Source organism: Leucopleurus acutus (genome assembly GCF_964270905.1).
Source record: "Leucopleurus acutus genome assembly, chromosome: 4".
Lineage (NCBI taxonomy): Eukaryota > Metazoa > Chordata > Mammalia > Artiodactyla > Delphinidae > Leucopleurus > Leucopleurus acutus.
The window spans coordinates 125233790-125257761 of NC_139146.1; the positions used below are offsets into that span (position 1 = coordinate 125233790).

The window sequence follows — 23972 nt, forward strand, 5'->3', positions numbered from 1 at the left end:
ATAATTAAAGCCTTCTGCGACAAAGAGGATGCTAGCTACCAACCACAATAGCTGTTTTTTCCTTCCTCCTTAAAAGAAATGCTTAAGCAGGCACGCGGCTGCAGAGCAGACTCCTTTCCCCAGCCTACCTTTTGACTGAGATGCAATCATGTGACTAAGTTCTGGAAATAAGATGTATATTGAAGTTTGGGGACTACCTCCAGGAAGTGACCTTAAGGTGGCGGGGGGGGTAGCCAAATGCTACTGCCGCTCCTTCTTCCTCCCTGGAGAGGATACGAACGTGACCCTGCAGGGTAAGCCGTCATTTTAGACCAAGAGACAGAGGAGCCACAACCTTGGTGAGCACGGAAACATCACAACAGCCCTGGCCTGCCCACTGCACTCTCAGATAAGCAATCTAAAGGTAAACGTCTATCTCATTTTACCCACTTCTATCTTGTTTATGCCACTGAGTTGTCTCTCTCGTGAAGCTGATCCTAGTCTTGATACACTGCTTCCCCGGCACAGTAGATGCAGTGATAGTAACAATAGCAGTGACACCTGCACACACACCGGGACAGCTCTTACCACGTGCCAGGAAATACAGTGGATGCTTTGCACACATTATCTAATACTGGCCACAACCTTGTGAGGTGGGCATGCTAAGTCCCACGTCTTCATTAGGCATCCTGCACGGTCAAACAGAAGACCCCTGTGGTGTCTTCATTAGCGACCTGACCTGTTCTCCACCAATCCCCACCCACCTCCCAAGAAGAACCTTCAAGAACCATCCCCTTCTCCTTGCTGTTATGAAAGTCCACAGCAGGCTTGGTGGACCCCTTCATCGTCATGTTTTAAGCCTTTCTCTGTCTCCTTATCAGTTACCATCTTCATCCATTTTCAATCTTCCAGGATTTTTTGGAAATTTCTTATCAACTGGTAACTCCTCTCCCAAACACTTGTTTACTATGGGCTCTTTCTACCTTTTAAATTTCTATCCTGTCATATTAAATGAGGTCTTGGGAGAGAGAGGAGACGAAGTCACTTGGGGCCCAATTTTCACAACTAGGAAAAGGTGTGTGTGTGTGTGTGTGTGTGTGTTCTTCTTTGGGCTCAACAGGCTAACACAGGTCCAAACCAACAAGATGAAACCTTAACAAGACCAAATGTAAACACTTACACTTAAAGTTTTGTTTTTCTTAAAGAAGGTAATTAACTACCTAAGTATGTACTGAGAAAGAGAACTGGTAAAGAGAAGAAAAAGGATAAGAGAAAAAGAAAGGCTTAAGGGTTTTTTGTTTTGTTTTGTTTTGCATTTGCATCATGTTCTAAGTGGGAAGAGACAGTGCAGCCGCACTAATGAAATCTTAGGCTTCATTAGATCAGAAGAGTCCAGACAAAAACAGAAATGAATTCACTCCATATGGCATCACTGGGATCTCAACTGAACCCCTTTAGCCAGTACTGGCCAAAGTTAAACTAAAAAAAAGTTCTGACCGAGTTAACATTAGAGCTGAAAAGCATGAGGAACAAGTTAGCCTGGAGATGTTTAAAAAATAATTAGGTAAAATCAACCAAGAGAGGAGATTTGACAACCGTCTCCAAATCTGTGAAGAACTATCTGTCCTCCGGCAGAGAGAATGGCCGTGCTCTGCACTGCTCCGCAAGGCGGACTGCAAACAGCTTGGTGGAGGCCAAGACGGCAGACGGGAAACCCCATCGCAGGACAGCTCAGCCACGAGACGCTCAACGACGGGAAGTCAGCGTCAGAGGCGGTGAGCTCCCCATCACCCGACACGTTCAAGCCGAGGCTGAGGAACCAATCAAGTGTAGAGGACGCCGTAAAGGCACTGATTTCTTCATCGGCAGAGGGTTAGACGACTCCCACCGGGCCTGAGACTCCAGAGGACACGCCATGGCCTGGCCAAAGCAAGCTGCTGGGCGGGTGGGTGCTGGGCAGCTTCCACACACCCCCAGGGGCCTATGGGGGCTCCAGCGCCTGAGATCTCAGCATCCCTGACCATGGGAAAGGGACGGCCCAGGACCAGCGGTCACAAGCATAAGGCGCAGTCTCAGCACCATGAAACAGTGCGTGCAGGGCCTGACCCAGCCCTCTATACTAACAGAAGAAAGAAAAAAGCGTCTAGGATAAGCCAGGTGAAGGTTTAGGAAAATCAGAGGCAGCCCAAGTTCTCTACGTAAGACTGCATTCCAACAGAAAGACAACAAAAACAGTGAGGCTTCCACACTACAAGGCAGACCTGGCCCTGCTGTGCACGACTGGGAGGTTTCTCTTAACTCCAGAGGGTTTTGGGTTTTTCTTCAAGAAGGGCTGGCAAAAGCTCCAAGCTGACACAACTGTAAAGTTTGGAAAAGACTCTCCTGCATATGTTGTATAAACTTCTAAATGGCAACTTCTCAATTTCCAGCTTCTAACCACTAGTTTCCAAAGGGACTGAAAGGGAAAAAGATGAAGTCAAGCGGGAGGCCCAGCCTTGTCCAAAAGGGCCGAGTGAGAAGAGCCTGGGGCCCCAGAGGATCATGGGATCTCAGGTCTTCCTTGTTTGCACTCTGAATAAATACTAAGGCAGGAAACGATTTGCATCCTGTGAAGACAGAGTTTAAAAGACGTGTATTCACCCTCCACCTCCCTACCCACCTCCAAAAAGACACACTACACCCACTCTCTCTCTCTCACATAGTGCAATTATCCATGTATGCTGTACTAAAGAAGGTGCAGCCTCTATTCCAGAATCCTGCAAAAAACATTTTTATGAACCAATTCACTAAAACACATGTTCCAGGATTTCAAATTAAGTAGCGAGCCGGAAATGAGTGGGAGAGCCAGGAGAGCTGGCCTCGGCCCCCTTGGCTCTGCAGCTGCAACCCTGCTTCTCTGCCCAGAGTGGACTTTGAGGAACAGTTCCTAGCCGGGGAAGGCCCCTCACGGTCTCCTGAACCTCTTGGGGGGCAAAAGCACATAAAGGGCTGGAGGTAAAGGGCTCCCTGCACAGGCCTCCTGGGGACCCCCATCTCTGTCCAGGACCCACTGAGCAGTGTGTGTGGATACAGTGAGATGCTCTCTCTCCAGCCTCTGCCCTCTTCTCCCACCCACCTTCTCAAACTTACACAGACTCGGAGAATGGCAGGCAGATGGAAAAGGAGCCGTGTCTTAAATGTGTAAACATAAAAAGGCAGGGAAGGAGGCAACACAGCCTTTTTCTTAATTTAGCTAGAAACTTCAAAATGCTTGAACACTGGCCTCTGCTACCAAAAGCTTTAAGGATGCTAACAGAAGCTGAATCTACGAGATGTGGCTCTGGACGTTCATTCTACAATTCTTTCAAGATTTCTTCATGGGGCTTCCCTGGTGGCGCAGTGGTTGAGAGTCCGCCTGCTGATGCACGGAGTGGCTGGGCCCATGAGCCATGGCCACTGAGCCTGTGCGTCCGGAGCCTGTGCTCCGCAACGGGAGAGGCCACAACAGTGAGAGGCCCGCATACCGCAAAAAAAAAAAAAAAAAAAAAAAAAAGATTTCTTCATGTTTGAAATGTTTCACGAGAAAAAGAAAAAAATATATAAGTATTTCTGCATTTTGAGAGGCATCTTTGCGAACACAGATGAAATGGTAAAAAGTGGAAAAGAGCACAGTCTTTGAGAAGAGCCAGGCGCTAGTGTTTGTCATCACCTTCTAATTTCAAGGCTGTGAGTTCAGCGCCCAAATTAACTTTCTTTTCTACAGCAGAACCAGCAGACGTGACTCAACTGTGACGTGGAAAATGCTTTATCTGAGATGCAGGCTTCAAAAATAGGTCTTTGAAATGACAAATAACATAAAATATAAGACCTAATTTCAACAAATTAACTCTCCAGGTAGATGACCCTATGCAGCAAAAAGTTTCAAACTGGGTGACGGAGTCACGGGTTTGTGACCAGTTTGTCTTGGGGGCTGGAGGAGAGGCGCCTAAAACACAAGCAGCACGAGGCCTGACTCGGAACAAGCTAAACAGGAGTATTTCTCGCACATGACTCATAGGACCTGACGTCCCGGAGCAGGTGGTCCTGGGCAGGCTGATTCCGCGACTCAGTGACATCATCGAATTCCCGCCTTGCCATTCCTTCAGCATCACAGCCCCACCGCTGTTCTGGAGACGTGAGGAAAACCTTCCCAAAGTCCTCAAACAACAATCCCTTCAAAACTGTCCTCGTAACGTCCAATCCTAGATCGGTCAAGGGCAAAGGCGAGGGAACCACCATGAAGCTGTCATGGTCACTACACACACGTCTATGCAGAGGGCGCCGACTCAGGCTAACTGCCAGCAGCCCCTGGGGCTGAGGGAGGGGGTGGCCTTCCCCACAGTGGGGGCTTCTTGAAAGGCAAATATCCCTTTGCCTCAGTGGGCCTCTCCATCCCCAGTGTAACAGAGCAGCCTGTGTTCATCATTTGTATTCCAAGCTCCTACAGCAAATTCTGCTTAAATACAGCATTCAGTGATTTTAAATGGTTTTTTTTTTTGAAACTGTAGTTTAGACCCAGCTTCTAGGCAAGTACTATTTGATACCTTTCTAGAGAATTCCTAACCATTAAATCCACAGCCCGATCTATGTTGACACCCTCACTCCAAACAGGATTCTCTTCAACCAACCACTTTCTGTCTTTGGTTACCCCACCCCAGAGCGCGGCTGGCCTGGCATCACGAGCCTTGCTGGCCCTGGAGGAATTGTCTTCAGACTTCTCCTCTGGCCAGGGCTGGCCTCCATGCCCTAAGCCAAGGCACAGCCACATCCTCTGAACAGGCTGAAGCAGTTCACACTTGTTTGGTAAAGAGCTGCTACCCCTCCCCCAGGACCCCCTCACACCTCCCCAGGATGGAGCAAGTAAAGGGCAGACACCTGGCAAAGCAGGGCCCCCAAGGCCACTGCCGCCGTCAGGGCATCACCTCACGCGCAGCAGGGCGTCAACTCTCTCCCAGCCCCTGTAACCCACAGCTCCTGGTAAATAAATAGCTCTGCACGATTTTCCCTTTCGCAAGGCCTCATAATCCTCCTTGGCAAGAAGACAAGTTTCCACTCTCCAGGTGAGACAGCCTCAAGCAAGGTCTACCTCGGGATGCGAACTGCCTCAGCGAAGGGGCTCTCCCTGGCTGCCGTGCTCAGATGCCCTCAGGGACCCTGGTTAGCTAGTCTCAGTCTGTTTCCCCTCCTTACTGTGAGTTTCCCTAAGCCAAGATGTCTTACTTTTTAATGTATCTTATGGCATAAGAGGCAAAAATAAAAATAACACTTCACTACCAAATGAAAACACTGAACTACTTCAAGTGTATTCTTCCAGACTACACAAGTGATCCTGTGCAGCATCACACAGGTAGTTCCACGTTTGGGATAGCATCCCTGGGAGGTGTCATAAGGACAAAACAAAGTAATATAGGGGGAAGCCTATCACAGAACCTGGCACAGAACCACTGAATCGACATCACTCTTTAAGATAAATGGTTCCAGGGTTTCCCTGGTGGCGCAGTGGTTGAGAGTCCGCCTGCTGATGCAGGGGACGCAGGTTCGTGCCCCGGTCCGGGAAGATCCCACATGCAGTGGAGCGGCTGGGCCCACGAGCCACGGCCGCTGAGCCTGCGTGTCCGGAGCCTGTGCTCCGCAACGGGAGAGGCCACAGCAGTGAGAGGCTCACGTACCGGAAAAAAAAAAAAAGAAAGAAAAGATAAATGGTTCCATTATTGAAGTACAACTGACATATAACATTATATTAGTTTCAAGTGTACAACATACTGATTTGATATTTGTATACTGCAAAATGAGCACCACCATAAGTCTAGTTAACATCTGTCCGTAACTTTTTTCTATTAAAAATTCAGTATCATGAACCTCTTTCTCTCACAAACATTTCACTAGGACATTATCTATACGGATGTACTGCTGGACACGTAGGCTGTTTCTAATTCTTTCCCAAAATAAATTAGGTTGTTTCTAATTTCTTCCCACCATAGAAAGATGAACATCATTTTAAGTATGTCTTGGTAAACTTAGCCGACTGTTTCCTTAAGACACAGAGTATAGTTTCTTTAAAGCATACACACACTTTGATATGTGCTGCATATTCCACTCTGAAGAGCTTCCTTTACACGTAACCTTTTTAATCCTCACGCAATCCTGTGACTGTGAAGTATTTAGTATTACTGTCCCAATTTTACAGATGAGAAAACTGAGTCTCAAGATCACATAGCTGGTAAAGCCAGAGATCGGGTTCAAACTCGGAGCCTGCGGCCTTAGCCGCACTACTACTGGCTTCTCAAATGCAGCAATTCCTAAAAAAAGGATTCTCCCTGGAGAAGGGGCAGGTGCAGGCCAGAGCACGGTTCCTTGATGTTATACGGCAGGTGCGACTAAAACGAGGACAACCTTCTCGATCTCGCAGCAAGTAATATTGGAGGGCTTACGTGTGCGGCACTGTTCTAAACACCTTACGTGTATTTACTTAATTCTTACAACAAACTGGAGCAGGTACTAGTCATAATACCCACATTTGACGGAAGGGGAAACTGAGGCACAGAGTTTTGGCAACTTGTTAATAAGTAGGATGTGAGATCCAAACCCAGAGGGTCTGGCTCCAAGCACATCTTCCAGCCCCTAGGCTACTAACTACCTTGAGGATGGGAAAAATGCCCTGCCTCCCTCTGGTCATCCTTCTCATCTCCACCTGAGTCTCACATCTTACTTCACAGCTCTCACCGGGACAGCCTCCAAAAGCTATGTAAGTTTAGAAAACTCACATACTATAATAGCGTAAATAATTCTTAGATACTAAAAATCCTTATTTGGGAAACCAAAAGAAACCTTAAAAAAAAAGTACTCTACAAAAAAGCAGCACTCTACAAAAGTACAGATGTTCCTCCACTTACCATGGGGTTACATCCAGACAAACCCATCCTAAGTTGAAAATATCGTAAGTCGAAAATGCAATACACCTAACCCACCGACTGTCAGCTTAGCCCAGCCTACCTTAAATGTGATGAGAACACTTACAGTAGCCGACAGTTGAGCAAAATCATCTAACACAAAGTCTATTTTATAATAAAATATTGAGTATCTCATGTAATTGATGGAATACTGTGCTGATAGTGGGGAGCAGAATGGGTGTCTGGGCACAGAATGGCTGTCTGTATCGGCTGTTTCCCCTCGTGATGGCGGGGTTGGTGGGAGCTCCGGCCGCCCTGCCCAGCATCACAAGAGTGAATCGTACCTCTTATCACTAGCCCGAGAAAAGATGCAAATTCAAAACTCCAAGTACAATTCCTACTGAATGCGTATCACTTTTTTTTTTTTTTTTTTTAATTTTTGGCTGCATTGGGTCTTCATTGTTGTACGCAGGCTTTCTCTAGTTGCGGCGAACAGGGGCTACTCTTTGTTGCAGTGCACAGGCTTCTCATTGCGGTGGCTTCTCTTGTTGCAGAGCACAGGCTCTAGGCACATGGGCTTCAGTAGTTGTGGCACATGGGCTCAGGAGTTGTGGCTCGCAGGCTCTAGAGCGCAGGCTGAGTAGTTGTGGCGCACGGGCTTAGCTGCTCCATGGCATGTGGGATCTTCAGGGCTTGAACCCATGTCCCCTGCATTGGCAGGCGGATTCTCAACCACTGCGCCACCAGGGAAAGCCTGAATGCGTATCACTTTGGCAACACTGTAAAGCTGAAAAATTGTAAACTGAACTACTGTAAGTCAGAGACCACCTGTACTACTAAAAAGTAATACAGAGATTAACTATATTAAATGTATATGGAGGGCTTTTACCATGTTTTAAAAAAATAAATGCACAGACCATACAAACTGGAATAAAGTAACTAACGCAACAAAATATGTAAAGTTGTCCCTAAACAGATTTACACGAATAAAAGTGATTTTTACCAACCTCCTGAAGGATTTTACTCACAGAGGGACAGAAAACTGACATGATCACTGAGAAAACAATACAAAAGACTGGAGATCTAACTTCATACTATTAAAACCTATAACCACATCTACCTGGTCAAAATCCCAAAGTTGAGGGGAGAGCATAGACAAAAAAAAAAAAAAAAATGCATGCAATCCAGGTCCTCTAGCTGTTCTTTTTCTTGTTCCAGTTTCCTATTCTACTTACTTCTCCCCTTCTCTCCTTTTATTAGTCAATATTACAGGTGTGCAGGTCTCCTGAAGCATCTCTCTCCTTCTCCAGTTTCCCCTTTAGCCCCAATTCAAAAGCAGAAACAAAAAGAAAAGAAAATGTAGATAGTGTTGTGCATTTAAGTGAGAGATGGTCCTTAAACTCAACAAGAGACCAGGTTACTTGATATCTGTGCGTCCATGAACCCTACTCCATTTGCCACAAATACACTTCTGAACTCACAAAAACAATGCCCAGGACGCACCTCTGAACTGGGTTTTGTTTTCGTCGTGCTTGTTCCCTTTAACTGTCAGCTCACTTTTTCAACCTGGAATTTCGGTTTCCAACGGGGAGCAACACGCTTTTAATGGACCCTTACTGTACCCACGGTTAACTTTAAGGAGTTTAGGCAATTAGGAATAACCTCCCTTAATTATGGTCTAAATGTGGTGAATTAATGAAACCCATTCCCAACTCCCTAAACACATTTCAAATTAAAACGAAGCCTGAATTTACAACCCAGGTTAAATGGATTAAAAGATTAAGGGCTAGAGTGCAAGGGCTTTCTCCTCCTCGCTCTCACATTTCAACTTCAAATTACCCCAGCCCTCTAATGACTGGAGGAGTCACTGTGAAAGCGCCTAATTACCCAAGAATTACGCCAACCATAACCAATTTCAAGATCACAGATCAGATGTTCCCAAAACATGAATCTGCTAATTAAAGTTACATGAAAGTCAAACCAACAGGCAATTTGGATGGGACATCCATCCACCTGAAAGCAGACTGATGGATGAAGTATTAAAACCCACAGTAGGGCTTCCCTGGTGGCGCAGTGGTTAAGAATCCACGTGCCAATGCAGGGGACACGGTTCAAGCCCTGGTCCGGGAAGATCCCACACGCCGCGGAGCAACTAAGCCCGTAGGCCACGACTACTGAGCCTGTGCTCTAGTGCCCGCAAGCCACAACTACTGAGCCCGCGCGCCTAGAGCCCACGCTCCGCAACAAGAGAAGCCACCACGATGAGAAATCCACGCACCTCAACGAAGAGTAGCCACCGCTCACCGCAACTAGAGAAAGCCCGCGCGCAGCAACGAAGACCCAGTGCAGCCAAAAATAAATAAATGAATTTATTAAAAAAAAAACCCACAGTAACAGCAGCTATGCCTCACTGTTGGCACTATCAGACACCCAGATCACTGCAGTCCAAACATACGGAGGCAGAAAGAGACTCATCTTGATTCAAGCATTTCCAGGGAAGAACAAAAGGATTCTCCCTCCAAACCGATGAATGGCTCCCAGGGATGTGCTTCAGCTGTGTGTCAACCCACAAGGATTCACTTGCTGGGTTTAAATTGGGAATGAAACAAGTTTAAGATACTGATACTTCCACATGCAGCCCCAACACAGCACACATGGCCTGACAGCATTTTCAGTAGTTGTATTTTTTTGAATTCTAATCAAAGGACTGTGGTTTGATTTCAAGGCTTTGCTAAACTTCAGTGTAAACCGAAATATTCTTCAACCTTCCCACTTATTTCCCACAAGTTAAAAAAAAAAAAATCATAAAAAATACTTGTCCCCGGCGCCCACAGTTTTGTGTAAATCAAGAATTCCCATGGATATGCTCTTACAGATACACAAAGAAATAATTTAGAAATAAAACCCATTCGACCAAAAGGCCAGGTTCAATGAGTCGGGAAGAAAACCCATGGGCCCTAACGCTGTCCCTGGCGCCCTGGCAACCCAAAGCTGTGTGACCCGTAAGTGCAGCTCTCAGAATGAAAACGCCCAGCCAGTCCAACACCCAAAGTTACTTCCTGGGAGCCCCAGAGTTCGGGGAGGGCAGGGGAAGCAGGTGAGGGGACCCTCAAAGGGCTCACAAATGAGTCTCTGTATGTAATAGGTTGAATCGTGTCCGCCTAAGATGACGTGCTGAAGTCCTACCTCAGACCTCAGAATGTGACCTGACTTAGAAACAGGGTTGCTGCAGACATAATTAGTTAAGATCAGGCCATACTGAGGTAGGGCGGGCCCCTGACACGATACGACTGGCGTCCTTTTAAGAAGACAGCCGTGTGAAGACACGGAGACACACAGGGAGAGCGGCATGTGTGGCAAAGGCAGAGGTGGTGGCATGCGGCTGCAAGCCAAGGGACACGAAGGTCACCGGAGAAGCAACAGAAGCTAAGAGGAGGCAAGGAGGGATTCCCTGCGGGTTTCAAAGGGAGAGCGGCCAACACCTTGGCCTCGAGAACTGAGAGAAAACATTTTTGTTGTTTTACGCCACCCCGTTTGTGGTACTGTGTTATGGCAGCCCTGGGAAACTAACACAGCACACTTGAACTTGGGCTTCTCCATCCTACCCCTGCCGCTGGCAGACACTCCCACTGCACCACGAAAGAGCCCCAGGGAATCCCCGTCTGTGGCCCGCTTGGGGAGCACAAGGCAGGCTCAGCCAGCCCAGGCCCTGGTCCCAATTGTCTCCCTTCTCTCCAGCTCCCACCCACCCCTGGGCACCAGCCCCGCTCCTGCGGCCGGGCCAGCACCCCTGACCCAGGGGGGAGGGGGAAAGGTCAGGCAGGATGTGCAAGTGCCCTTCAGTGTGCTGCTCCCGCCCACCCCAGCTCCTCACAGAACTTTTAGAACATTTCTTTCAAGTTTTTTTTTTGTTTTTTTTTTTTGTGGTACGCAGGCCTCTCACTGTTGTGGCATCTCCCATTGCGGAGCACAGGCTCCGGACGTGCAGGCTCAGCGGCCATGGCTCAGGGGCCCAGCCGCTCCGCGGCATGTGGGATCTTCCTGGACCGGGGCACGAACCCACGTCCCCTGCGTCGGCAGGCGGACTCCCAACCACTGCGCCACCAGGGAAGCCCCATTTCTTTCAGTTTTTACTGAAGTAGTATCCTTTGTCCTGCCCCAACAAGCCCCGTACAGACTCACACTCACACACACACACACACACACAGAGCCACGTGCCCAGAGGGAGCTGGGCCAGGAGGCAGACCCGAGTACACACACACCCTGTACTGCCAGTGGCCACTCCCATCCCATAACTGAGACTTTCTGTTCCTGGGCCAAGGTTTCTTGCCAGACTCACTTCCCTTATAATGAATGAATTATCCCAGAGAAAGTTCCTCAGTTCTCCCTGGAAGCCAACCTCGATGGCCTGCTGGGGGACAGTGGACCCCGACGGGGGGAGCCCACCCCCACCCCGGACAGACCTCACTTAGGAAAATCGGATCGGCTGGCGGAAGGCTGGTCCCATGAAAGGAGTCCTAGGTTGGCTCAAACCCCGGGCCAGCGACCAGGAGCCGCACTGAGCACAGCCGTCTCCCAACTGCCACCCGCTGCTTCACCTCCAAGACCATTTCTGCATCTCATTATTCCACCTTCAGCCAAAGGTGGATTTTGAAATGTGCTCCCCTAGATGCCTCATCCTGGACCAATGGCATCCAAGTCTGGACTTGAGCCACATCAGAATCCCCTGGAGGGCCTGTGAAAGCAGCTCGCAGGCCCCTCCCTGGAGCTCCTGATTAAGCTGGGCCTGGGGTGGGGTCTGGAAGCCGGCCTAACAGGTTCCCCGGTGGTGCTGACTCTGCTGGTTCCAGGACTGTGCTTTGAGAAACGCCGCCCTAGCCCCTCCACTCCGCACTGGGCACAAGTGACAGCTGGTGGCACTACTGCAGCCGGCCTGCCCCTCCTTCCCCCTCTCCCCTGCAGTGTGCGGAGAGCACCACTCCCCAGGGCTGGGGTAAACCCTGCCAATCCAGTGGCCCCACCAAGCCCTCGGCCGGGGAGGGGTCCAGGGTGAGCGTGGACCCATGTTGACGTGTGAGGCGTAAGCGGAAGTCACTGAGGGGCGCTCCTGAGAAAGAGACGCAGGAGGAAGGCTGTCCTAGGCTGCCCATGGATGTTCAGGCGGGCGGCCGGAGGCCGTGAGGCCCGGGGGGAGCTGGGCAGGACCGGCAGCCAGCAGCACAGACAGGTGGGAAGGACCCGGCTGCCCGGTGCTGACATCCACCTGCTCAGCAAACCAAGCCAGCACCACCCTGCTCCCGGCTTCTTGTTAGGTGACATAATACATTCTTTATTGTTTCAGCTGGTTGGGTCAGGGTTTTCTGTTACCTGAAGCTGAAAATATCTAATCACAAAGCAAAGCAAGCTAACAGGATAGCACGTCCGTCCAGGACAGAGGGCGACCTCTCAGCACACATGACAGTGGCGTATGTTCCACAAATAATCCTAAAATTCCAGATTTGAACTTTGCAGACCATTCCAAAAGCTATGCAGCTGACAGTCAGTGGGTGTGCAACACCCAGAAATAGTGTAAACTGAAGAAGGCGTCTAGCACCCCGTAAAGGGTTACTGAAGACCCAGCTCGGGTCTGTCTTACGAGAGCCATGCTCATTTTTCTCAGGGGTTTCCCAGGAACCCCCCACTACTAGAGCTCACCAGAGAATTCAATTGTTTTCACCTATCACTCTTCGACTTAGTCTCCTTCTGCAGAAAGCAGGTACCAGTATATCTAGTTGTGAAAATGATCTTCTAACCTATTCCACTTTAGAAACAAGGTAGACAAGCATATCTAGAAAGGGGACACCTCAACTTATGTGTCTGTCATCCCACCACACAGCTCTGTGATCTTAAACTGTTTTGCCTTTATGAATTCATTCCTCATCTATAAAATGAGAATACCAGCACATATCCACCTGTTTTTTTACGGACAATGCATGTGAAAGTACTCTGTAAACCATAAAGTACAGGGGCAATGACTTAAATCCAGTTTTGAATGGATTAAATGGATTAACATGGCCTGATTTTGAGAGAGAAAGATTAATCATGTTCCCAGAAGAATGACTTCACAAAAAATTCACAGTACATACACACACCTGCCGTGACGATCAACTGGAACACTGCTGCACGTTATTCAAACTGGACTTCACCTATTATCAATGATTTAGCGGCAGCTAAAGGAACCAACATCCACAGGGCACCATAACCCTGAAAGTCACCATTGTACAAGGCACGACATCAACGTGGATTAGTTACTGTGCACATTTTCACAGAGGTCAACTCTGGGAGGTTGTGTCTCCGCTTCTACAGAAGCTGCTCCCTGGGAACTACCTTCGACAGCGGCCGTGGGCTCCTCCGGACATCCCACAGGTGGCAAATCCTCTTTTCTACTGGAGAAGTTTAGTTTTAGCCCAACAGCCTCATGTCCTTCAGAGCCGTGTTTACTTGGACAAACTGGGTAGAAACCACAGGACTTGGAGTGAGGGAAAAAGCAGGTACGGCCCTAAACCCATGCTTCTCAGACTGGGATAAGTATCTGTGGAGCAGAGAGAGAATGCCAGGAGGTAAACATGGCCATCTTCCTGAAACATGAATTTTATTAAAAGATTTCTGGAGGAAAAAAAAAAAAAAGGAATAACCAGTGAGTCATTTTTAAATGACTAAAAATTCGCAATAAATTTTTAATTTTTTTTTTAATTCAAAGAATTTTCATGCTCACAGCAGACCTTTCAAAAGTCCATTCCCACGACTTTGGGGGAAAGCATTGGGAAGGACTACACTTAGCAAATGAAACTTTTTCTTGCATCATTTACGAAGTAGATGCAATGGCAAACCCTAAAGTAATGGTTCCAAAAACATCTTTATTGAGCACATCTGAGAAATACTGTCCAGGCTACCACAGTAATCATTTGTAAAGTGCCAATGTTCTTTTGTTACATTTATTGGGGGGGGGGGGATCACTGTTACTCTGGAGTCCTATTTCCTCTGTGGAAGACTCTAACAACAAACTCATAACTTGATGACAATTCATTTAAAATGAGAGTAACAAGCTCCCAGGAGACCCCATTATCTCATTATTGGTGCTCCTAGACAGAGAACACTGCCTTGGGAAATCATATTTCTCCTTTGAACCCTGAAATCCCAGGCTCTGCCCCCTTCTTAAGCAATAAGAAGCTTGGTGTCACGACACGTCTCGAACACCTTTACAGAGCTAATCAACACGGCTGCCAATACTTTGGGCTCCACCTAGGGTACCTTTATTTCTCATCGACCCAAAGCACAATAAAGAAGGGCCAAACAGCCACAATGTCAGCTTGTCTCTTAAGACCTAAGTTGGGTTTCCAGCGACAAAACACCCAAGTCTCTCTCTTGCTCATAGCACTACCTTCTCTCTTGTCTAAAATAAGCTTCTCCGAGTTTTTTATACACTTTTTGACCATGTGGTAATTTCCGTGGGCAAGTCTTCCCGAGCTGTTGAATCTGCCTCCCTCTTTCTTCAGAGCACCCACCTGACTGCATGGACTCCATAGTTACTTCCCTGTTCAATACTGTGACAAGTGTGTAAGTAATCAGCCAGGCCACTGAGTGCCCTGTGGAAGGACGCCAGCTGAGGGTCGGACTTTCGGTGCTGAGTTTAGCCACTTCTCCTCAAGGCATCCCTAAGTCTAACATAATCAACGCTGAGGTTCTGGCACTGGGTGGCCACATTTACAGAACACACCCAAGCTCTCCAGACTTCAATTCCCCATTTTTGTTTCTGGAATATCAACATTAATGAAGTGGTTTGCCTGTTTTTGTTCTAAATTAACCTTCAAAATACACCTGGAATTATGAAAGTTGGTTCAAATATATCTTTTCCATATACAGATACAAATTAGCACAAGCCTAATCACTCCAGAGTATGTAAAAAAATATATCCAGGAAAAGTAAAAATTTCAGTGAAAATCAGAATTAAGATTCTGATCCTATTATACTATTTTTCTAATTGATTTTAATTGAGGGTTAACTAATTATATAAGTGTCAAAAGCTTTGCTAGAAATTTCACAACCCAAAAAAAATCTGAAAGGGGTTTTGTGGGTTAACAAATTTAATATACAGCAAGAACCCTGTTTAAAAGCTTGTATTCTAAGGCCAACACCTAAATTATGAGCCCTATTACAGTCAAAGGAAATTCATTTCACACTGTCAGGACCACAAAGACCATGACTGAACGCATTCACTGCACCCCTCTCGGGGCCACGTGACCCTGTAGAAGGTTCCACAGGGCACACACAGATAGAGCTAATAACCCATTCTCGTTAAAAATACGCCAACTGCAGGAACCCAGTTTAAAAACTACAACCCCTAATCCTAGTACCAGTACTGTGGTTTCAATGGCAAATACGGTTTGTGCGCTTGGATATAAAGAGCAAGTGAAGCATGACAAGCAATCAGTTTAAAAGACGTAAAAACAGGAGGGTGCATCACTTCATTTAGCACCTCCTCTCCTAGGCGTTAGGTAGTGGATTAGGTGCCGGGGGGTCAGCTGACTGAGACTCAGACAGGTGGGTGGGCATCCGGAGAGAGGCCATTTTAAACAGAGGAGTGAACGTCCGGGCCGGCAGAACTGCCATGGTGCATGTGGAGCAGGACGGATGGAGTTAGTCAGGTGAGAGGTGTGCCAGGGAAGAGAAGAGCGTCTCGGCAAAGAGAGAGCGAGAGAGGCCGTGCACGAGGGGAAGCGAGGCTGGAGAGGTGGCCTCTGTGCCATGCTCAGAAGGTAAGGCTGCTTGTAAGAGGAATGACGGGCAAGGATGCACATGCTTTAGATACATCACTTGGGTAGGAACCTGGAGAACAGACTGGGGTAGCTGTAAAACCAAGGCAGGAGACCATGTGAAGAAGATGCAGCCAGACCTGGTGACCCGCTGGGGACGAGGCCTATGAGAGGAGGCAAGGGGCGTCCTGATTTCTGAATTATGCAAATGAATGCACGGGGGCGGGGGGGGGGGGCCACCGGCCAGCAGTGGGGGCGGGGCTATGCCAGGGGAGCAGCCGAAGGGGGGTTCGGGGAGGGCCATGGGGGAGGCCGGGAACCTGAGGGGACTGAGCCCAGGAGCTCAGTTCAGGACACACTGACTGGGTGGCACCGGAAAGCAGAGGAGAGCTCGCTGGGCAACTGCACAGGTGCAACCCCTGGGCAGAAGGTACCACCGAGTTCAAGTTCCTTCTCTCTCTTTAAAAACCCAAGAGAGCAGGCGCCATCACCCAGGGAAATGACAGATGGGAAGAGAGGAGCGTCCAGGATGCAGCCCTGGGGAGGCAAGTTCAGATTAAAAATGCCCGATTCGGGCTTCCCTGGTGGCGCAGTGGTTGAGAGTCCGCCTGCCGATGCAGGGGACACGGGTTCGTGCCCCGGTCCGGGAGGATCCCACATGCCGCGGAGCGGCTGGGCCCGTGAGCCATGGCCGCTGAGCCTGCGCGTCCGGAGCCTGTGCTCCGCAACGGGAGAGGCCACAACAGTGAGAGGCCCACGTACCGCAAAAAATAAATAAATAAAAATGCCCGATCCTATCAACACGTAAGGAATTTCAACGTTGTGCTAAAAACACAGCTTTCGATTTCTGAAGAGAAACAAAGAAAAGTGGAAAGTAGTTTCCTTCTGAGATAACTCACTGCCAGAAGGAAGCTCCCTGAAGATTAAGTCGCTTCTGTCTGCAATTACAACTTTCAGTATGTTGCTGAAAGGTTAACGAGATTTTCTTCATGTTCTGACGAAAACGGTTTCAGGAGAACACATGTTGCTGCTGCTACCAATCAGATAAAAGTACATTAAAAGAAAAACAAAACAAAAGAAACCTTCCACAGACACCCCCTCGCCGGTCAGTATTTACGATTTTTACCTAACCATTTTAAAAGCAGAGTTAATATACTATTCATACTTTGTCAACGCTGAAACTTTTCACATTCTAACAAATATACCCCAAAAAGGCCTTTTGGAGATGCGTCCAGAGAGTCAGACCAGCTTCCCAGAGAGTGTCAGCTCTAGGAAGAGCTGCAGTCAGCTCGCTCTCCTTTGCTCCCCTCACTGAATACCCAACAGCAATCTTTCTTTCTCAGCAGAGGAACAGATTACTGCTGATATGTGAGAACACCCAAGAGAAAAATGAGGATGGAGAGGAGAGAGGGGAGAACGTTTTTCAAATACTGCTTTTCTGGCTTTCAACCAAGTACAATTACATAGCATTCACAGAAGATGGAGTCAAGATAGTATAAACGAAATCTTCAATGAGGCCAATTACCCTAAAAGCTTTCCAAACTCTGTTTGAGAGCACAGGCAAGCTGCTCTAGAACCCTGCGCCCCAGAATCTACAGTGGTCCAGCCAGGACCCTGCCTTGGCCAGTCTGGGGGGAAACACAGAGTCCCCTTCACTGCCCAGACTCTCTCCAGTGACAGAGGTCAGTGTCACTGACACTTTTCCTAGGACTACACTTTTCCTAGGACGTACCGAGACTCTGTTTTACGATCAAATCTATTTCCCAAGTTAGTAGCTGTTCCTCTACATGGGTTCTCTCAGAGACAGAGCATTCGTTTTGTGGAATTCATATGTGCTGCCTGTGCTGACTTCAAGTTCACCTTAATATCATTAAGGTTAGCGTAGCAGGGTAGTAATGAAAATGAAAATCACAAAAATGTTTGAAAAATGTGTAAGGAGATACTAATGACTTCATAAATAAGGTTAAGAATAAATGGCATTTAGGGCAAACCTAGTCTTGGCCTATAACCCAAAGTATAAAATAAATATCCATGACGTAAATAAATAACTGAATAAACCAATAAATGAGAGAGAACAGACCTCTTCCATACAGAGGAATTCTAAATAATTTATGGAGGTGGAGCTTATTCCACTTAATGACTTCCCTCCAAAGAGTGTAGTATGGAAAAAGGTAAGAAAAGAAGAACTTTAGTGGAGAGAGCCAACAAACAGTACCTCAGCCAGGTGGTCAAGGTCAGCATCAAAGTGTAAGTCACGCTGACAGTCGATACCCTTGATATATGAGGAGAATGGCAACTTATAACTGCGGCCTTCCTCCCCCAAACCCATAACCTCAGTCTAACCATGAGAAAAAACCTCAGACAACCCCAAATTGAAGGATGAACTCCTCAGAACTGCCACGGTTTCGAAAACAAGGGAAATCTGACAAACTGTCACAACCAAGAGGGTCCTGAGACATGACAACTAAATGTGGTCTCCTGGATAGAGAACATTAGGGAAAAGCCAGGGAAATCCAAATAAAGTGTGGAGTTTAGTTCACCGTAATGTACACACGTTGGTTTCTTAGTTGTGACCCATGTACCACAGTAACATAAGGCTTTAACACTGGGGTAAACTGTGTGAAGGGTAAATGGGAATTCTCTGTACCATCTTTACAGCTTTTCCGTAAATCTAAATCTATGCTAAAGCAAAAGGCCTAATTTAAAAGTAGCAAGAGATTCTACGAGCTTTGAAGGTATTAAAATCTTCATTTTTTAAAAATCCCAACTGCACAGTAGAAGGTAAATGAACAGTAAGTACTTAGGTGACTGACTGACCCGTCACAGGACATCAGACTCAGAGAGAATTCATTCATTAGACTCAGAGAGAACACCAGAAGCTACATTTTCAGAAAATGGACACAAAGAAGGTTTTCTGGTTGCGGCATCCAACCTTCATCATCATCTTGCCTTTACACAAAAGGCAAAAAACCTCAACAACGACAACAAAAAAAACCCAAGAGGCTTGGAAGTCCAGCTAAGAGGAAAGGGACTAGGGATAAAATAACAGCAAAACACTGGAATATTTGATATTGAGAAGATTAAAACATATAAATCAGGGTGGACCAAACTGTGAGTTTTGAAATCAATTCAGTAGTGGCAACCAGCATTTTTTTAACAAAAGAAAATGAAATAGAAAAGTTCCGTGGTTGTGACGGCTACACAACAATGTGAATGTACTTAATGCCACAGAACTGCACACTTAAAAGTGGCTAAAATGGTAACTGTTATGTATATTTTGCCACAATTTTTAAAAAATGAAAATAGAAAATACAGTACACCACAGGCAGCAAAGGTAAGCACTATTTTATAAATAAATAAACACACATGTACATATTCATACATCCACATATACTGCCTGTGGGTAATAAGTAATCATGATATAAAATGTGTCTTTCATCTGAGTCACTGCCCAAAAGTTTGAAAGCCACTGACTCAATTCCCCCTCACCTCTACACCCTCACTCTGGTCGTCTGTGTCAAAAGAGCACGAAGGAGACATCCCTCATGGTGCGGTGGATAAGACTCCGTGCTCCCAATGCAGGGGGCCCGGGTTCGATTCCTGGTCAGGGAACTAGATCCCACATGTACTCGGCAACTAAGGAGCCCACGAGCCACAACTAAGACCCGGTGCAACCAAATAAATAATATTAAGGAAAAAAAAAAGAGCGCGAAGGATAAAATCTACTTCACACCTTTAATTGTGACAGGAAATGGGTGAATAGAAACTAGTTCTAATTAATAAGAAAGAAGAGAAGTACGCCTCTGAAAGAGGAAAACCAATGCAAAGGCACACAGAACAATGCCCCTGGAGATGCAGCCCGGCCTTCCTAGCTCCACACTCACCTCAACTACCTACCTGCATCTTCCAGGGACAGGATGTGTCCCATCAAGCCTGAGATTCCTAGAACAACCAAGGAGAGCTCCTGACTGCCCTCTCGCTAGACCTTTCCCATCACCGTCATCGTCACCCCAGATGCTCCAGCCAAATCCGAGCAGCCCTCCATGGTTCCTCTTTCTCTCACTCTCCACAACTGAGTCAACCCAAATTCATCTCAGAACTTTCCACGTGCCTCTGTCCGCACCACCTTCAGCAGGCACCAGCGTCAGCATTCCTCAGCTCTTTTTGCTCCCAGACACTCAGATAGGATTGTGACAAACTCTGAACTCTGCCCCGTATATTTAAGTAATCCCAACATTCAAAATGCTGTACTACTGAATCACTTTGCTGTACAGCAGAAATTAACACACTGTAAGTCAACTATACTTCACTTAAAAAAAACATACATGTAAGTCAAGGAGAAAAAAAAATTTTTATGTTATACTATGAATTTGAATGTTTGCAAAGAATGCAATTTCTGGCCTATTATAAATATTGGCATTTTTAATAAAACTCACTTTTTAAAATATATTCAAAGGAATCTGAATACTATATAATGATATCCACCAGTATTCATTTTTAAAAATATACGGATAGGCATTCCTGTATTGCTGGATATTCCCTCAAAGAATTTTAACCTAATATAGTTTTATGTTCAAAGCCTTTTTCAACAAAACTATGGGTATAAATTGAGATCTAGGGTTTTTTTAAATATCCTGTGACCACAGGGTCTAAGTGTCAAATTTTTTTCTTCTGAATTATCATAATTTTTATTAGCACACAACTGATCTAACAAATTTTACAAATTTTGATAGTTAATTAAACATAAGAGTTCAAATTTTATGGAAAATGCATCCTTTAATGAGATTTATGGAACTTTTTCCCCTCAATTGGTTTATATGACTATTACTGCTAGAATGAGACAGGATTAATTAGCATCAATTTAATCTTATTTTCCTTGTCCCTTCTTTTTTTTTGTAATGTAAACACTGAGAAAGCTTGTTCACATAAATAGATGTGAATGGAAGGAGATTTGTTATAGCACTGACCCTATACGCTCTACACTCCCTCAGCATTTTATCCACAAATCACTTTTTGATGGTCTAACAACTGACAATTAGATTGGATTCTCCTTCAATATTATAGAGAGTAAAGATTTGAAAACCACCAAAGTTACTAACGAATTCGTCATCCAGAATTAAATCACTTTCTCCTAACCAATACCAATACTTCAAATTGTCCCTTTGCCCAAGATGAAGCACAAAGCAGGATCGGGGCCCGGAGAGAGGTCTGCCTTTGTTTGGCAAAGTGGAGAAGTGAGATTGCGAAAGAAGAGGTGGAAAAGGAGAACCTGTGACCTCAGACAGACCAGTTTTAGGAGAATATGTGGATGCTGGGGACCTAGAAGCTGATTCTCTGAAAGTTATCCCCACGCCCAGGTACCACTTAGGGTCTTCAGGCACCTCCAAGGGACCAGATACCCCAGTCTGACAACAGCTAACCAAGAGTGCCCCGTGACCAAAGCATTCCCTTAAAAACTGTAATTTACATCTTTTGATTTGCTGGCCCCTGCTTAAACTCTTTGAACAACTCATCCCACACTTAAAGAAATTAAAACCGAACCTCCTCACTATGGCCTCTAAGGTCCTAGCTCATCTCACTATCCTATGAAACCACACTGGCCTTCTCCACGTCCCTGGATTGCCAGGAGTGTTTCCCACCACAGGCCCCTTGCACCTGCCATTCCCTCTGCTTGCCGCCTGGCTGCTCCCACACAGCCTCCAGACTTCAGCTCAGACGTCACCTCCAACCACCTAAGCATGCTATCCATCTCCTTATTCTCTACCACAGCAACTGGATTCTTGATAGTTCCTATTGCAAGCATAACTATTTTGTTTTGTTTACAGTAACGTCTGACTTCCCTACTACACGCAAACAGGTCTCATTCAGTGTTTTACGTCCAGCACCCAGCACACTGCCTGATGCTCAACAGATGTCCGTAAACAGAATGGTGTATGCACGCCATGGGAAAGTGAAGTTAGAGGGGGCGTGTTTTAACAGCTTTCTGTGCAACCTTATTTTAAAACAAAGCCATATTCATTATTAGAGAGTATAGATACCCCAAATGCCAAAGAGAAAGGTATATCACAGATAATGTTAAATACATAAACACAGACATATCCCAAGACTTCAGACAGCATCCAAAGTGGGCAGAGAAACTTAGCGTGGATTTGCTCCCATTTTTTTCCTTACCTCTGTTCTCGAGACTGTTCCTCCATTTCGTCTTCAGAATCACCCTATTGAGAGAGAACAGGCTTTAACAGTTGTTTCAAAGAAACACAAAATTTCCCAAAACACAAAAACAGTTCTTCAAATCCCACAGGGGTGGTGAGCTTATCTATAACAGTGCCTGGTACACAGCAGGCACTCAATAAATACTTTTTAAAAAAACAATGACACTAGAATGGCACCACTGAAAGCCAGAAACTCCCAAGTGATCCCTTAGATGTTCACTGTAAGTAAACATCCTACCTGTTTAAAATCGCCACCAAAACACAGTCTCAAAATTGGTTTGACATCACTCCTCTCTCCAAGAGCCTTTTCTTGGTGTTTACGGTTAATCGCACAAGATAAAATTTAACGATAATTAAAATCCCCAAACATCAAGAATCCCCTAAATGAGCACCTGATAGATTTTGACTTAGAAGTGGCATAAATATCTCACTCAAATGCGCTTCCAAAATCTTCTCTGAGACCTACCATGCCACACTGTGACCAGAAGCCAAATACCAGGTGGGTAAAAAGAGAAGGTGTTTGCAACAGAAGCAAAAGGGCCGATCCAATTAAACGCCGCCTCGGCGCTTGCCCGGCACCCGTGCTCTTGGCACGGCTCTATCCTCTCCCGAAGCTGCACCGCTGGCTGCGGAAACACCCACCCTTCCTGTGCCTCCAGCGCCCCCAGCCCGAGGCTCTCCTGGTCACCCTGACCCCCATCCTCCTGGGCCCAGACCCCGCTTCACTAACGCCCTCTGACTGTTAACCCACTCTTGGAGCCACAGGGCCCCAATCCCTATCTGCAGCCCCAGCTTCTCACACCATCACACATGGAGATAAACACCAACCTTCCCACAGGAGCCAAGGCTCGGGCAGGTTAGGTCAGACCCCACAGTACGTGCAGGACCACTCAGCCCACAGCTGCGGCCCCACCGCCAAACACCTCCAGGCTCTACGCACTGTCTCCCCAGAAACAACGACACCAGACTTCTCAACGCCAGGGGTCCCTGCCAAGGGAAGGGCCCCCTTGTGTCGAAGAGGCCGTCACACTCCCTGCCCCTGGGCAAACCTGAGGGTCGTCCTACACTGCTCTCCTGCTGTCACCTCCAAGCATGAAGATCTACCCACTCATCAGAAATACAGCTCAGACCTGTCCTTCTCCATCCCTCCTGCCGGCAAATCGGCCCAAGGCGTCAGCACCCCAGGCCTGCACTACCACTGCTGACGGGCTTTTCACTCTGTTTAAGACGGCCGCCTTTCCAGGAGGTGGAGAAAAGGGAACCCTCATCCACTGCTGGCAGGAATGTAAACTGGTGCAGCCACGGTGGAAAACTGTATAGAGGTTTCTCAAAAAAACTAAAAATAGAGCTACCATATGACCTAGCAATTCCACTCCTGGGTATATATCTGAAAAAAAACAAGAACACTAAATCGAAAAGATACATGCACCCCAATGGTCACAGCAGCACTATTCCCAGTAGCCAAGATATGGACGCAGCCCAAGTGCCCATCAACAGATGAGCTGATAAAGAAGATGTGATATACACACACACACACACACACACACACCCCCCACACCACACACACACACACACACACACTGGACTACCACTCAGCCATAAAAAGAATGAAATTTTGCCATTTGCAGCAACATGGATAGACCTGGAGGGTATTATTCTTAATGAAATAAATCAGACAGAGAAAAACAAATACTATATTATATCACTTACATGGGGAATCTAAAAAAATACACCAAATTAGTGAATGAAACAAAAAAGAAACAGACTTACCGACATAGAGAACAAACTAGTAGTCACCAGGGGGAGGGGCGAGATAGGGGTAGGGGACCAAGAGACACAAACTACTGTGTATAAAATAAATGAGCCACAAAGATATACTGCACAGTACAGGGAATATAGCCAATATTTTATACTAACTATAAATGGAGGTAACCTTTAAAAATTGTGAATCACTATGTTGTACGCCCAAAATGTATCTCATATTGTACATCAATTACATCCCAATTAAAAAAAATTTTTTTTTTAAAGATTGCTGCCTTCAACCCAGCCTGTGTGCCACTGTGAGACCAATCTTTTTCAAC

The 23972-nt window shown here is 46.5% G+C and overlaps 1 protein-coding gene across 1 annotated transcript in view; it reads right to left on the reverse strand.

Moving 5' to 3' along the window:
- Positions 1–23972, reverse strand: part of TMEM131L (transmembrane 131 like) — a 159852-nt gene that overhangs the window by 128055 nt on the left and 7825 nt on the right. The window contains exon 3 of the mRNA XM_082837961.1: positions 21851–21894. Coding sequence (XP_082694087.1) covers positions 21851–21894 — 44 coding nt within the window. The remainder of the gene's footprint in view (positions 1–21850; positions 21895–23972) is intronic.